Source organism: Pagrus pagrus (genome assembly GCF_965226575.1).
Source record: "Pagrus pagrus genome assembly, chromosome: 19".
NCBI classification, from domain to species: Eukaryota; Metazoa; Chordata; class Actinopteri; order Spariformes; family Sparidae; genus Pagrus; species Pagrus pagrus.
Genome location: NC_140203.1, coordinates 11,200,620 through 11,214,952, shown reverse-complemented (window position 1 = coordinate 11,214,952; position 14,333 = coordinate 11,200,620). Strand labels below are relative to the sequence as shown.

At 41.2% G+C, this 14,333-nt stretch overlaps 1 protein-coding gene across 3 annotated transcripts in view; it reads right to left on the bottom strand.

Moving 5' to 3' along the window:
* Positions 1-14,333, bottom strand: part of astn2 (astrotactin 2) — a 306,993-nt gene that overhangs the window by 86,503 nt on the left and 206,157 nt on the right. For all 3 annotated transcript variants that reach the window (XM_084384096.1, XM_084384097.1, XM_084384098.1), the window contains 2 exons: positions 9,746-9,912; positions 4,213-4,401 (listed from right to left, as the gene is read on the bottom strand). In XM_084384096.1, coding sequence (XP_084240222.1) covers positions 4,213-4,401; positions 9,746-9,912 — 356 coding nt within the window. The remainder of the gene's footprint in view (positions 1-4,212; positions 4,402-9,745; positions 9,913-14,333) is intronic.

Below are 14,333 nucleotides of genomic sequence, written 5' to 3'. Positions count from 1 at the left end.
AAGTAGTCATAAATCACAGGCAATATTATATATTAAAACACTACCTGCCGTGCTGTGACTCAAATCATACAATTCATCTCAATCATTTGATATTTCACTTTGAGCCTCCGATGTAAAGGGAGCAGGTTGGCGTGAGAGGCAGAGAGGGAATCAGTAGAAACAGAGGTGTGCGGGGCTGTGGGATGAAACTCACATCTGCATATCAAAGCTGTCACGAAGGAACGTGGAGAAAATGAGGAGAATACAAACTGTTACATATCGCCATATATATATATATATATATATATATATATATATATATATAGAGAGAGAGAGAGAGAGAGTGCATGTACCGAGTGTGAAGTAGAATCTTATGGGAGCGAGTCAATCAGAAGACAAAGCGATTGTTCTTTTGACAAAAGACACAAGAGGATTTGAGAGGCAGAATGAGCACTTTGGTGAGATGACATGCAGTAATACACATGTTTAATTAGAGGCACGGGGAGTCAAGTCTAATACTCCTGTGTGCTTAGCTTGTCTGACTTAGAATGAAGAAAAGCTCAAGACTTTCAAAATGTTAACCGGAGTAAAGTTGATCAAGCCCATAATAGGAGGAAACACCTCGTTGGCGCATACTATCCAAAATCCCTACAAGGAAACAATAAACAAAGCCGTTTTTTCCGCTAATCTGGTCTTCAGTTCAATCAAGGATTCAGAGAGTAACTTCTTTCTTTCTTTACTTCAACTCTCCGATCGCTGCTCGGCTACATGCAGATAGGTCGGTTTGCATAAATGCTCTTTGCGCTTCGTTGCAGGCACCCTCTGCACCCGGGGACACATGTGTTATTTATCCAAAGAGGCACGTCATTCTGGAAGTGCACTTTGCCTGTCATCTGCGTGTAATCAGTCAAGTGTGCCACTAACTGCGGGGAACGTGATAAGTGCGGCTGAGACTGCATCTCGCAATTAGCATGGAAATTTTTCTAGCTTCCAGGAGCAGGTGCAAATTGAACAGGTGTAATAAAACGACGGTTGAGGTGGGGGAGAGAACGTTTAGCTGGACTGTATTTTGCAGAAAAGTCTCTCAAGGTGTAAGTGTACCACAAAGAGAAAACACATCCTGTAGTTACGTGATCATTAAACCTCAACCTAGCGTGCAGTAAGAGAAGATGTGCCTTTTTGATAAAAGGTTTAAAGAGTGCATTTCACTGCAGTTACCTTGAGATTGTGGATAAAGTCCAGCTTTTGCAAATCTCGCTATGAAGGTTATAAGCACTGTTGCAATTTTTACGTGAAGTCTAGCACACAAATAAATGCTCTCAGACACAGCTGTATTCCAGCCAAAGTAAATCTATTGAAATCTTTGTAGTGCACAATAACAGCATTCTTATGCACTCTTTTGATTGGTGACCTCAGACAAATCCAACAAGTATCTTTTCAGTTGTGATGTAAGTAAAGTGAAGTTGAGTGCAACGTTCTTCTGGGAAACTTTGGGTGCTGGCATTCATGTGGGCAATCTGTGCAAACAGGGTAAGGGTTAGTCAAGCACGATTGGGCCAAGGTAGTGCCACTGCTATGAGGGAATATACTTGATCTGCAACAGTGTTTGGGTGGGTGGTGCTACCATTCAAGTGGCAACCACGCAAATTCCAGGACCCAAGGTTTCCCAAAAGAATCGTTAGTTTCTGAGGATGTGCACAACCAACGCTGCAAATGGCACAGGGTATGCAAGCTAGTCCTTATGTGTACCTGAACGTGTCGTTAAAAGCAAGTTTGTCTTCAACCGAAGAGTGGACGGATCAAAAAGATTCTTTCTTCGTCTGGATCCGATGAAACCTCGCTAAATGCTCCTAGGCTAGACCAAAGTTTGATGACCAACCGAAATGGATATGTAAGGCACTTCTGAGTTTTTCCCCACTGTTTTCACTGGCTGATATACACTTATTTTTTTCGTGACAACTTTTTCATGTTGAAAACAGCTGGAGCACAAACATATCTGTGAATAAACGCTTCAATAAACTAAACAGATTTGGGATCTTTTTCCCCAAGTGGCCTTGCACTCTATGCACTTGTACCCTTTATAAAGATATTCTCAGATCTTTCATTGCTTGTCTAGTGCGTCTCAGGGGCTGCCAAGGTATTTGACTGGTTTAAACCTGTCGTATGTATAACCCCACCGCAGCCCTGCTGGCTTGTGAGCAAATCCCTTTACTGGCCATAGCTTGATGTAACCCAGTGTGTAGAGTCTGGAGGCAAGAGACCCACTGTGCTCTCCACTGCTTCGGGGCGAATGGATCAAGACTGTCTGCTTCCCCTGGTTTTAAAAATCCTCAACCTGTGCCTTTGTTTTATCTGTCAAACTGTGCCATGTCTGGTGCATTAAAGGGTAGTCCCCAAGTGGTTTAGCTTTGGGAACATGGGGGTCTTAGTCCATAAAAAGGCTGTGGATGTGTCAGTCATTCCGACAAAAACTCTTACGATGGATTTTAAACTCCCTTTAGCTCGTAGCTCTTTAGGTGATCGAAGTTGGTAATCCCCCTCTAAATACTACAGCTCTTTATTTAAGTCACAGCTCCGACATGTCTTCCCTAACAATGTGGAGTTCCCATGCAAACCCATGCAAAGACTAGTCAGATATGTTAAACAGCATTCTCAAGTGGTTGAAATCTATCTAATGCATGAAAAAACACATTTATACCAGCGTTCCCTTCTTATGCAAATAACACCTTATTTTTACAGTATGAGGATGATTATCAGCCATCTTTTAACAACAACTTGCAGCAGCCAGATGCCTCCTACGTGGGTAGTTTCGGGCGTCCACATCCCAAAGGCATCATCAAGGACAGACGAAGACACAATTGTGGACTGTTCAATCTCAAATACACTCGTCTGAATGTCATTTAGAACTACTTCATCTGAAAGATGGAGATTGAGAATAAAATAACACTGAGGCAGAAGTGCCTTTTCATACACTTTTCATACACCGCGCTGTGGATTATGAACGTTCAACGCTGACGACTTTGAGAAATATGTGGAATTACAGTCTGTTATTTCTGAGAGAGAGGACTTCACAAAGGCAGCTTTCAAATGGATTCAAAGAGCGATCTTACATCACTCGCATTACATTTTTTGTGGCTCCTTTGATTCGAAAATGCGGACTTCCTCATGACAAAAGCATTGGTGCAGCACTTTCGAAAAAACACATACCAATCCCCTTTGTGGGAGATCTCTATAGTGTATAATTTAATTACATCCGCATTCAAATCAATTCTGAGCTTCCCAAATGATTTTAACGTTCATTAATGCAAATAATTTCAGGGAAAAAATCGTTTACTTGTTCTCTCATGAATGTGCTAAGTATGCTACAGGAATCAGAACAATACACCACCCTCAGAACCTAGGCAGATAATGTGGCTGTGTGTAACCGAGCGGGACTATCGTGACCTATAGGGCAGAACAGATGAAAAGCATTTCATGGTTACTAGATAAGTGGTCGATGAATTGTGTGTGTGTGTGTGTGTGTGTGTGTGTGTGTGTGTGTGTGTGTGATTGAGTAAATAAAAGGCCTGCACAGAGAAAGTGAGATATAGGCTGTTTTTCTGTTTGTACTGTATTTGTGCATAGATAGACCCCCATCATCTCTCTGTGATTACAGGAGCATTTCACCACAAACAGCATGTGACTTATCAGAGTGAGCCAGGTTTTTCGGAGGGCTGACAGTTTAGGGAGAACTGCCATGGGATAAGTCTCAATCCTCACTCAGCCATCAGTCTCTCATCCCTCTCTCTCTCTCTCTCTCCTCCTCACACACACACACACACACACACACACACACACACACACACACACACACACACACACACATCTGTGCAAACACAGATGCAGCAACAAGACGGCAAAAACCCTGACTGCTGGTTCTCAGAGCTGCTCCACTGAGATCTCAAGCCTGTCTATCTCTCCCGCACCCCCCGACTGATAAAAGACGACCGCTGCTCCTGATGATGCGTCTCCAGCGACGCAGAAAAATCTTAACAGTTGAGGTGCAGATCAGGTCTCAAAGCGAGGTTGTTAGTGTAATATACACCAGCAGATGGACATGCTAAAATACAACTTCTTGAAAAAGAGACAAAAATGATCTAACAATAAGAACATATGCTTTTCATTTTTTGATTTCAATCATTTCTGAATGCGTGCAAGTGTAAGTGCAAACGTGTGTGATTGTACACTATTTACCGGAAGGTCATTTGGAATATCTGTCCCAAGTTGACTTGCTGGGTTTTGTTGTTGTATCCATGCAGCATCTCACCAAACAGGGTGTCATTGAAGTGGACATCCTGCCTTGGGCATTTTGGCCCCTCACAGTTGTCTGACTGCAGGAGGCAGGAGCGGCCATCTCCTGCCAGTTTGTACTCCTGCACACACCTGGAGAGGAGAAAATAGCTGTCAATATAATGTATAATATATATCGTCTGTGAAGCTTTTTCACTGCTGGGGTGGATAAAACATTTGTAGAGTTGCTGGCACAAACATTAGGAGAGTAAAAAAAATCTAGATGACTGACACTGTGGAGAGACATACGAACCCAAACAAAATGGGCTTTTACTACCTTAATCAACGTATTACTAATGCATAAACCGACAACATATCTTAGCCCTCCTCTATGCCATTTCTACCATCTGTCTGTCACTGTTAATTTCATGACCAAAAAAGGTTTGTCAACAACCTTTTTTTCATGACTAAGATGAGACAACGACGAGCTAAAATTGATCTTTGATAATAAAAACAATGACAAAATGTTTTATATTCATTGACGAGACAAGGCGGGACTAAAATGTTCATGGTGGGCGATCAGACATTCAAAAAATGAATGACTTTTTCCAACAATTGTGTCTCGTCTGTCCGTCAAACTATGAACAATACAGCCCTGGCATTGATTGACATGTGCAGATTCCCAGAATCCCAGGTGAGGCTGTCCCAAACTGACAGCGAGTTAGTGACAACAACATAATGGCTGTTGGACGGCAAACAGGGCTAGATCTGTGGACACATTTTGCCAAAAAGGAAAACAAAATGCAGTCAGAGACCACCTGCGGCTGCAGGCTAAGTGGGGAGAATACAAACAGGCTGAAGAGACACTTGAAGTCGTACCACTCTGCTACTCACGCCACGGTGAGTTCGCGAACTTAACTCTACAGTAAGTCCTAATGCTAACTAACGTTAAGCATATACACTGTGTATTTGCACTATAGTATTTTTGCATTACAGTATTTTTGGGAGCCTCTGCCATCAGAGGGCCCTGGATGAACTGGCGTCTCATCCAGGGGTGTACCCTGGCCTTCGCCCGGTGAGAGCTGGATTTGGCCCCAGTAGCCCCGCAAACCCCCGAAAGGGGGGATAAAAGCGGCAACACCCCGCGACCCCAATAGGGAAAATAGCGGAAAGAAAATGAGATGAGATGAGATGAGATGAGTATTTTTGGGAGAAAAATTCAATCAGAAGAGAAACATCTAGATTAATTGTTTTCATGACTGAAGAAACTGAATAAACAGACTGTCATCACATTTCAGTTTTACTTTGTTTATATTTGCAGGACCCTTCTGAGAAGCCACCATTGCACGGTCAACCAACGTTATGGAGACCTTATTACCAACTGACGAACTTGTTAATTTAGATATGGAAATACTGTAAATACAAATAAATATTTCTGAGTTTGTATTATTGCCTTGGTAATATTGTAAATGTTACCTTTCTCAGTTGGAATTTCTTTTCCAAAGTTACATGGTGCGCCTTTAAGACAGTGTTACTGGGAAGTTGGCTGTGTGGCAAATTTGGTAGCAAATCACGCTGGCTCAGCCTGGCTCATTGCTAAAAAATGTTTCAGTTTGCTGTCACAAAATGATAAATGAATGGCTTCAAAGATAAAGTTTGCTGTGTCAACGTGTCAGCTAACATCAGTTTGCGAGCTTCAAAGCCTGTGAGTGAAACATGCAAGGCTTTACGATCAACATTACAACTCGTCTGGGACAATTTAACAGTCGGGTTGGCCAAATGAATTCCTAAAGGTGTCTCTAAATGTGCATCATGCGTTACTGCTGTAAGGTTTATTTATATATTTGACCAAGCACCTTGTAATTATGCTCGATCCGTTTTCACTTGTCGAAATGGCAGCGCCGTACATGGCAGTGCAGTTACTATCTAGTCAAAGTGTGACACATCAACGTATTTGGAAGATATTTGCGTGTGATTTCTTCGCTCTAAGGCCAGGTAGGCATATTAAGCAATTGCTTGAGCAGTAAAATGACTAAAATGTGATTAAATCTAATATGCATTTTCGTCTAATGACTAAACATAAAACAACCACTTACAATGTCTCTATGGACACCACCCACCCTGCTAAATAAAAACACCAGAATTTATCCTGGCTTTGTAAAAGTAACAACGCAAGGGTGGTAGTTTAAAATTCTTATCTTTTCGTACAATCTGGCTCTCATTGTTGCAGCTTTGGCCAAAGTGTCTTTTGCACTAGAGAAGCAGTTCACTTGTCATTGTCGAGATTGTGGACACAAGCGCTCTGCTGGAAACAGATACCAGTGGTGCAGAATTCAGCAGACCGTTCAGCCTGTCACAATTATCCTATCTCCTTTATCTATCTGAACAATCCTCCCTTACTGAGAGGGTTGATATCTGCTGCTGTTGGCTGGCATTGAGGTTTGGGCTCATGCGGCTGATCAGGTCTCAGCACCTCAGTGGGAAGGAGGACACTGGCATTGTTGGCAATGCTGTTCTGAAAATTGAGCAGACCTGGTGGAGCAGTGTGGCATGAAGGCGAAATCATTTCCTTTCTGCACACGGACTGTTTACTCCACCACAGAACAAGGCCAGCCATGACAGTCAACAGTATGCTGCTTTAATGTCATCTATTTATTTTCGGCATCCAATTTTTACAGATATTTGCAACCCCAAACAGGAGTAATCAATCAAAGAAAGAATCAATTATCGTTGGTATGCACAAGTCGTCGGATGCTGCAAGTATATTAATATTTTCTTTGCGTCGGTCAGCAATCTCAGATGGATTAACCAACTTTCAGCTTGGCATGCTTAAATTTACTAGATCAGCATCTGCTCACTAGATCAGTATCTCCAACTCTGCCAAGCTCTTAGACTTTTTTACACTGCAGCCTTGAAGTAGAAATACCCACTGTCACGACGACTGCCTCAGTTGTTTTTATTTTATTCTATGTCCCTCACTGCCTCTGTCTCCAGACACTTCTCACTTCCCCAGAGCATTTATTAGGAACACTCCAGACTCGCCAGCCTCTATCCATCCGCCAGATGCCCCTGAGACCCTAGACAGCATAAATTGTGGACCGAGTGTCCGAGTCTGAAAAGTGAAGCCAGTGCAGCAGTGCCTTAAAGATGCAGTCTGGGCGACTCCATTGGTTGCAAAAAAAACAAAAAACAATGGTATGTAAGCGCATGAGGAAATGAGCCAACTTCACACAGTACTGTAAGTAAACAGTGCCATCCCCAATAACCTCTGAATCTCAGTTTCTTCAGTTTGGACCTGCTACCCATGCGAGCCTGTGTATGATCATTTTCTCATTCAAATCACTGAACTGTTGCGGTCCTTTCCCCTGCTGCGTGGTACACACCTGCTTGACACCCGCGAAGACGACAGATGTTAGAAGAAAAAAGAAAGTGTGTTGCAGTGGTGTTAGGAACAAGCAGGCGGTGCAGATGGCACGTATGAAGACGATGCCTGGTCCTTGATTTCTGCTGTGAAACACTGCTGACAGACATGACACAACAAGAGCCTGAAACAATTGATCTATCCTACGTGGTGAATCGGGGCTAAAAGATAGTGTTGGTTTAGCGGTGTGGAGCATGATTGAGAGCAAATCATTTGGTCCATTATGAGAGAAAACAAAAGAAAACTTACGGTTACTCTTTTCAAATGAACTCCTTAGAGATTTTTATGCCATGTACACAATGTAGTTCTAGGAAAGGTGCTCAGAAAGATTCCACAGTCACCATACAGTGCAGCAGCAGCTCAAGGGAACGTGTGGGTTGAGGAAAAGGGCAGCCATAGAGTGAATGTGTAGCATTATAATGTGCTGGAAGGAAAGTCAGCATGGTCCAGGTTTCATGTTTAATCCCTGAAGTCACGGTTTTGGGATTTAGTTTAGTTGCTTCCTGTTTGATTTTGAAGATAATATCCTTGTGTGTCAGGTTTTACCCTCCACTTCTTGTCTTTGTCTTTTTTCTCCGCCCTTTTGCCATTACTTAATCAGTTCCTGTGTATTTGAGCCTGTGTTTTTCCCTCAATCTTTGTTGGTTTGTCTATGTCTCCTGTATCCCTGATACCGTGTTTAAACCTGCTCTGGTTTGTTCTTACTGTTTAGTTTTTCTTGGACTCTCTTTAACCTGGTTTTGTTCCCTGCCCTTTTGTTGCCAGTTTTTGGTCCCCCGCTGTTTGGTTGCCTGCATTTTGATATTTTGGATTAAAGCTTTGTGAATAAAGTTTGCCTTTAGCTTTTTCACTTGCCTGCCTGTGTCTTGCTTTTGGGTCCCTGACTCAGCTTTTAATTAGCTTTATTAAAAAGTTCAAGCTTCTATGCAGACAAATGTGATACCCTGGGTTATTATAGTTTTGTATTTTTCAGTACTTTTCATTTTCGTTTCATTCATATTTGTTTTGAAATCCGTTTAGTTTCGGTGAGTTTCCACAGCGAGCTTATTAGTTTAAGGTCATTTTTTATTTTATTTTAAATGTTTACTCAGTTTAATAGTAGCTGCACTATTTAAACTATATGCAGGTATATGTGAGAGAATTTATATCAGCTTACCCTCAGAGTTGGGCAGAAAATACTGCACAATTGTGACTGGAGGACTAGATGATATTGTAAAACATCTCTGGATAGGATACATTTATTTTAAACAATCGTTTTTGGTAACACTTTATATTAGGGAACACACATCGACCAATATGTAGTTGCTTATTAGCATGCATATTAGTAACATATGGGCTCTCTACTAATCATAATAAAGCACTTATTAATGCCTTATTCCAGATGACCACATTCTACAACTACTAGGCCTCTTAAATAAGAGTTTTCCCTCAATAATCTCCTCATTACTGCTTATTAGGTAAGTAAATTAATTAAAATCTTAATGCGCTCTGCTCATGGGCCTTTTAAGGTGGTAGTTGCACAAGAATAGTCATTCTCCCTTAATATCACTTCATTAATATGGTCTATTCTTATATAACCGTGTCCAAATAACTCTAAACTAAGTCTTTCTAACTCAAAATATGTTCCCCATTTCTAAAGTGAGGTCTTTCTCATAACTTATTCACAAGTAGAACCTGTGTGGGTTAATAAGTGTCAAACTACGAGTGAATTAGTTATGAGCAAGACCTCAATTTAGGATGGAGAAAAATAAGTGCTTTATAATGACCGATCTAGAACCAGTATGCTACTAATATGCATGCTAATAAGCAACGAGTTAATGGTAACTATGGGTACCCTAACAGAGAGGTTACAATGCTTTTTTAATATGTAATCTTGATGTCTTTTCATCCAGATGTGATTCGGTGATTGTGAAGCTGTGCTGGTTATTTCCTATGTGCATATCTCATTTCCTTCATGTGAGTATTTGCCTGAGGAAGAAAGTCTTATTTGAATATCACTCATGAAGCTTATTTCGCGAGGAAGCATTATTTCCTGCCCGCAGACACCCTTCAAATCTTTCACAGAGTTATTCTCACCCGCAAAACATGAGCACGTTGCTGGAACTGGGGTCATCTTCGAGGGGCACGAGCTGCTGGAGACACAGCTGTTCGCAGCCTCCATTGAAGCCATCCGTGCAGTCAATGCCCCTGGAGTAGTCATAGCAACCTGAGCCATCCTTCATTGGCCTCAGCCCCTCAGGACACTGCAAGAAAGGAGAGAGGGAGAGAGAAGGGGAGGTGGTGGGAGAGAGATGAAGAGAGAGGGTGAGGAGGAAGGCATAAATTAGGGAGAGGGAAGCAGAGAGTCAGGCGCAGAGGTCAGCATGTGCATTTTAATCAGGATCAGTCATTTCTGAGGAGACAAAGATAGTAATATGGCAAAGATGAGAGTGGAGCAGTGGGCAGTGGGATTTTGAGAACATTGAGAGAGAGAGAGACTCAAAGAAAGAAGAATAAAAGATGGCAATTATCTTGTTTGATAGGGTTCAGAAAACATGGAGGGCTTTAAGAAATCAAACAGGAGCAAGAATATCAATTTCACTCTCAGAGCCTTGAAATGACATTTGAGAGCACTCGAACTTGGTCAAGAGAGTGGTAAAGGTTGGATTGATTAAAAGTTAGGTCTGTGACCCGGCAGTAAGTCACTGATATCACAAGCTTTTAATAAAGGGAAACATTTAGACTTTCAGTTACAGTCTGTCATCAGCTCAGAACCTCCGCAAAAAAACAAATCATTCACCTGAGCACACACATCCTGCACAGGCGTCTGAGTGGGAACACTAGGTCCAATGACTTCAGATTGGCTAATTTACAGTACAGCGTTTAATTTATGAAGTGTATATTTTTTTAATGAATTATATTTCCTCTAGCATAAGGAATACTAATTAGGCATGAATGCAACAACAGCAGATGGATTTTATGACAAAGTTGGACTCCATTAAAAAATAAATTTTACTTTAATAACTTGTAGAGTTAATAGCCTACTGTTCATGATTTGGGCTGCATTATCCAACTTGGATGTAAACAAAAGACCGTTACACAACTAAACCGAGGAGGTTACACTTGATGATGATGATGATGATGATGATGATGAACTTCTCTGCTGGCTCAGCTTAGCAATAAAGAATGCTGATGGGGAAACATTATCAACATTTATTTTCAAGTTCAATAATTTCTAATTATAAACAATGCTAAGATTTCTATATTCTTTTAGATCGGGTTTAGTGACTTACAGAATTATAAATGGTTGTCAACCACACGCGGTGTTATTGACTTGTCATCTTGCTAGCGTAATGTTAGCTTTCTGGCTAATAGTTAAACCAAAGGACTCTTTTAGCCACTAAATCTGGCGTTCCATCTCCCGGCTACCATTGAATTCATGTCACAGCACAGCTGTTGTTCGAATCACCTGCGGTTGCCAGTTTGTGGCACAACCTCATATTGCTACTGCTAGCTGGCTAACGTTAATGTTGGTAAAGACAGCTAGCTAATGTTAATGTTGCTAACACAAACGAATGTTAAACCTCAAGTTTCCATTTTTTTTGGCAAGTGACCAAGGAATAAGTGGGATAATGCCCTTCAAGGTGTCCATTACCCGGATCTAATGGACGATGTGGAGGCCAGAACCATTGGAGACGGGCATTATACCTTACATATGTATGTTCACATGTTTTAAATACTTTATTGCTGTGTTGTTTCATTGTTTTATTTAGTATCATGTTTACACCCCATGACTTTTTCTACTTTCTTTATGTTATCATATCAGGTACTGACAAAGAATGACATAATTCTGAAAGGAAAGTGTGTACTGGAGGCCTCGAGATGACAGCAACTGAAACATGAACATTAATAAGTAGGAATAAATTAAAACTGTAGATAAACCACGTGTTTATGGCACAGACACACTAACCCTGTAAAAATACGAACAAGGATATTTTATTGGCACTGACTAGAGCATGTTGACGCTTCATCAGACTCATCTAGCTAGTTTAAATGTATATATTATATACACATCATATCTACCATACTAATGATGTGTGTTTACCACCATAAAAATAGAGGCCTGAGTGTCAAAGAATGATATCAAGATGCTATTTCGATGCTGTCTTAGATAAAATAAAGAAGGGATGAGAACTGCGTGTGCCACATACTCATCTGAGTTTAAGAGGTTTTGTCACCACTGTGCCTGTAATGTTAAATATTGTATCCAACTGAGCGAGACATTAGATGGTGGAAAACAGCGGTTATTTACTATTCCCTTGAATGGTAGAGATGGGTGCATATACAGTAATTGATACCATGAACAGTTGATTGTCATTATGGAAAAATGCTCATCTTTGAATATTTAATGGGTTTTGTCTGCTGGGGCTGTAATCCAACAATTAATTAACACACTCAGGCATCAGCCACATGCTGAAAATGTGTCGCCTTTAACAACCAACACATCACTTTTCTCCGAGCTGTAATTTCTTCTTTGTGGGTATTGACGTAACGGTTCTGTTGGTTTAAAATGAGCGCTGTAAGAGAGATTATTTCACAGTTTGTGGAGCAGTGTTCACCACTTCCACTGACAGCTCCTCTTAGTCATATGCGATTCCTTACAGTATGTACGGTGTGGGTGTGTGAGGTCTGATAATGTGTAGTACAAAACGGTCGTATGTAGGTGCTGATGTATTTATGATATGTGTAAAAATAGAAACAGGCCCACTGTTGCTCAAAGTTCAGACGGTTAAACTTTATTATTTTCTCTACAAAATAGATAGGTGACATAAATGTTAGAATATGTGTTTCCCCTGCTGACAGTGGTCAAACACATCCAGACATATTGAGAATAGGTTAGCCTGTGTCTTGCTATTTATGAAAACCTGACTTACTGACATACAGACCAAAGACTTCCCATTTTCAGCCCTATTTACTGGATTGGGTAAGATCAGTAGAACGGGAGTATGTTCTTGCAGGTTCAGTAACATAACTGTAAGTGAACTTCTCTGCCTCCTGGACATAGAGGCGTTGAGCATCTCCCTTTAATCTCCCACAGCCATTTATCACTTTAAAGTATAGATGGTGCACACACCCTAAAGCCAACAGTTAATCTGCTGCTGGCTTCGTATTTGCAGATTGTCAACATCTGCAGTCCATCTCATCATACCCCCGAGCATTTTACTTTGTGACGGGGTCAGTGATTAATAGTACACACATCATATCTCACATGTCATGTACACCATCAAAATAAAGGCTCAGGAGTGGAACCTCCACTCACACTAATGACAATGTTATTTTTACACAGACTGTGCTGGAGGGTAAAAACATGGAAAAATATCTGGGTGAAAATTGTTTTTCTCGCCCTTCAGCACCGTTTTGACTGGACAGTGTTGAAACCCTCCTCTAAAAGTATAACCCAGCTAACTGATCCTGAATGTCAGAACATTGTGTTCTGCAAGGTCCCTGAGATCAGCAGTAAACAAACCAAGATCCTTTGGAACAAACCTTCGGGCACAAAAGCAATTAAAGGCCTCATTTGGTGGTTTTCAATAAAGGTTATGTAATGCAGGATGGGGAAATTAGGGAGAGAAATCATGTCAGGGATAAAACGAGCCAAACTGAGATACAACGAGAGGATTGAGACGGAGCTCAACGATGTTTAGAAGAGCGTGAGACTGTTAACAGAAGCCAGGGCAAGAGAAATAGGGATGGTAGCCTAGATTTTAGTTCCAGTATAAATCCAGCTCTTTGAGCCAATAACTTTAAAGTTACAGCAGCGAAGGAAAAAAAAACCCACAACTTTACAACCTTTTAAATCAACACGTTCTCACTCCCAGTCAAATTCGGCAGCTTGGTCAGTGGCCTTTACCTTCAAACTGCTAGGTGCTTCACACCTACCCTGTTTGGAACATGAATAGCTCCATGGTCATCAACATCTGGTTAGATTTTCAAAATAAAGGTCCTACAATCATTTAGCAACAATACCTAATATATAACCCCCGATTGGACTTTCAAAATAACAGTAACCCTGCTCTCCAGTGGGAAAGTTCTGTGAATGACCCACCCAACCACCCAGCCATCCCCCGACTCAGACTTTCTAGCTCTTTATGCTACTGCACTAAAGGGGCGCTTCAAGAAGTGACGTTAGAGGGTTACCTACAGTGTCAATCTTAGAAACACAGGGCTACTCACCAGGCTGCAGTATTCGATGCACTGGCAGTGAGGACGGCCTGTTTAAATACTGTGAAACAGCTTTTCGGAAAGATAAATTATACAAACTCTGGTGTCAGTGAAATTTCTTTGAGGATGGGTGCTCAAAACTTGTGTCGAGCATGTTGTCTTATGCTTTCTCCATTTATTTTGGGAACGTCTCATCAGCAATAAAATGTGAAACTGGAAAGCACACCACTGCGTCTGAAAACATCCAAAGCTTCGGATGCTCTCATGCAGCCAAGAAAACAAGCTGGAGAGTGAAGAAGAGGTAGATGAGCTCAGGATGCCACCTTAAGCTTAATAAATTATGTGTGTCGACTTTTGGAAGACCCTCACGCTCATCTCAGACTTTAATTTTCACCTCAAGGATGTTTATACACAAACAAATGTCAAAGCAATTAAGGAAATATATGTATGCTGTCTTGGATGT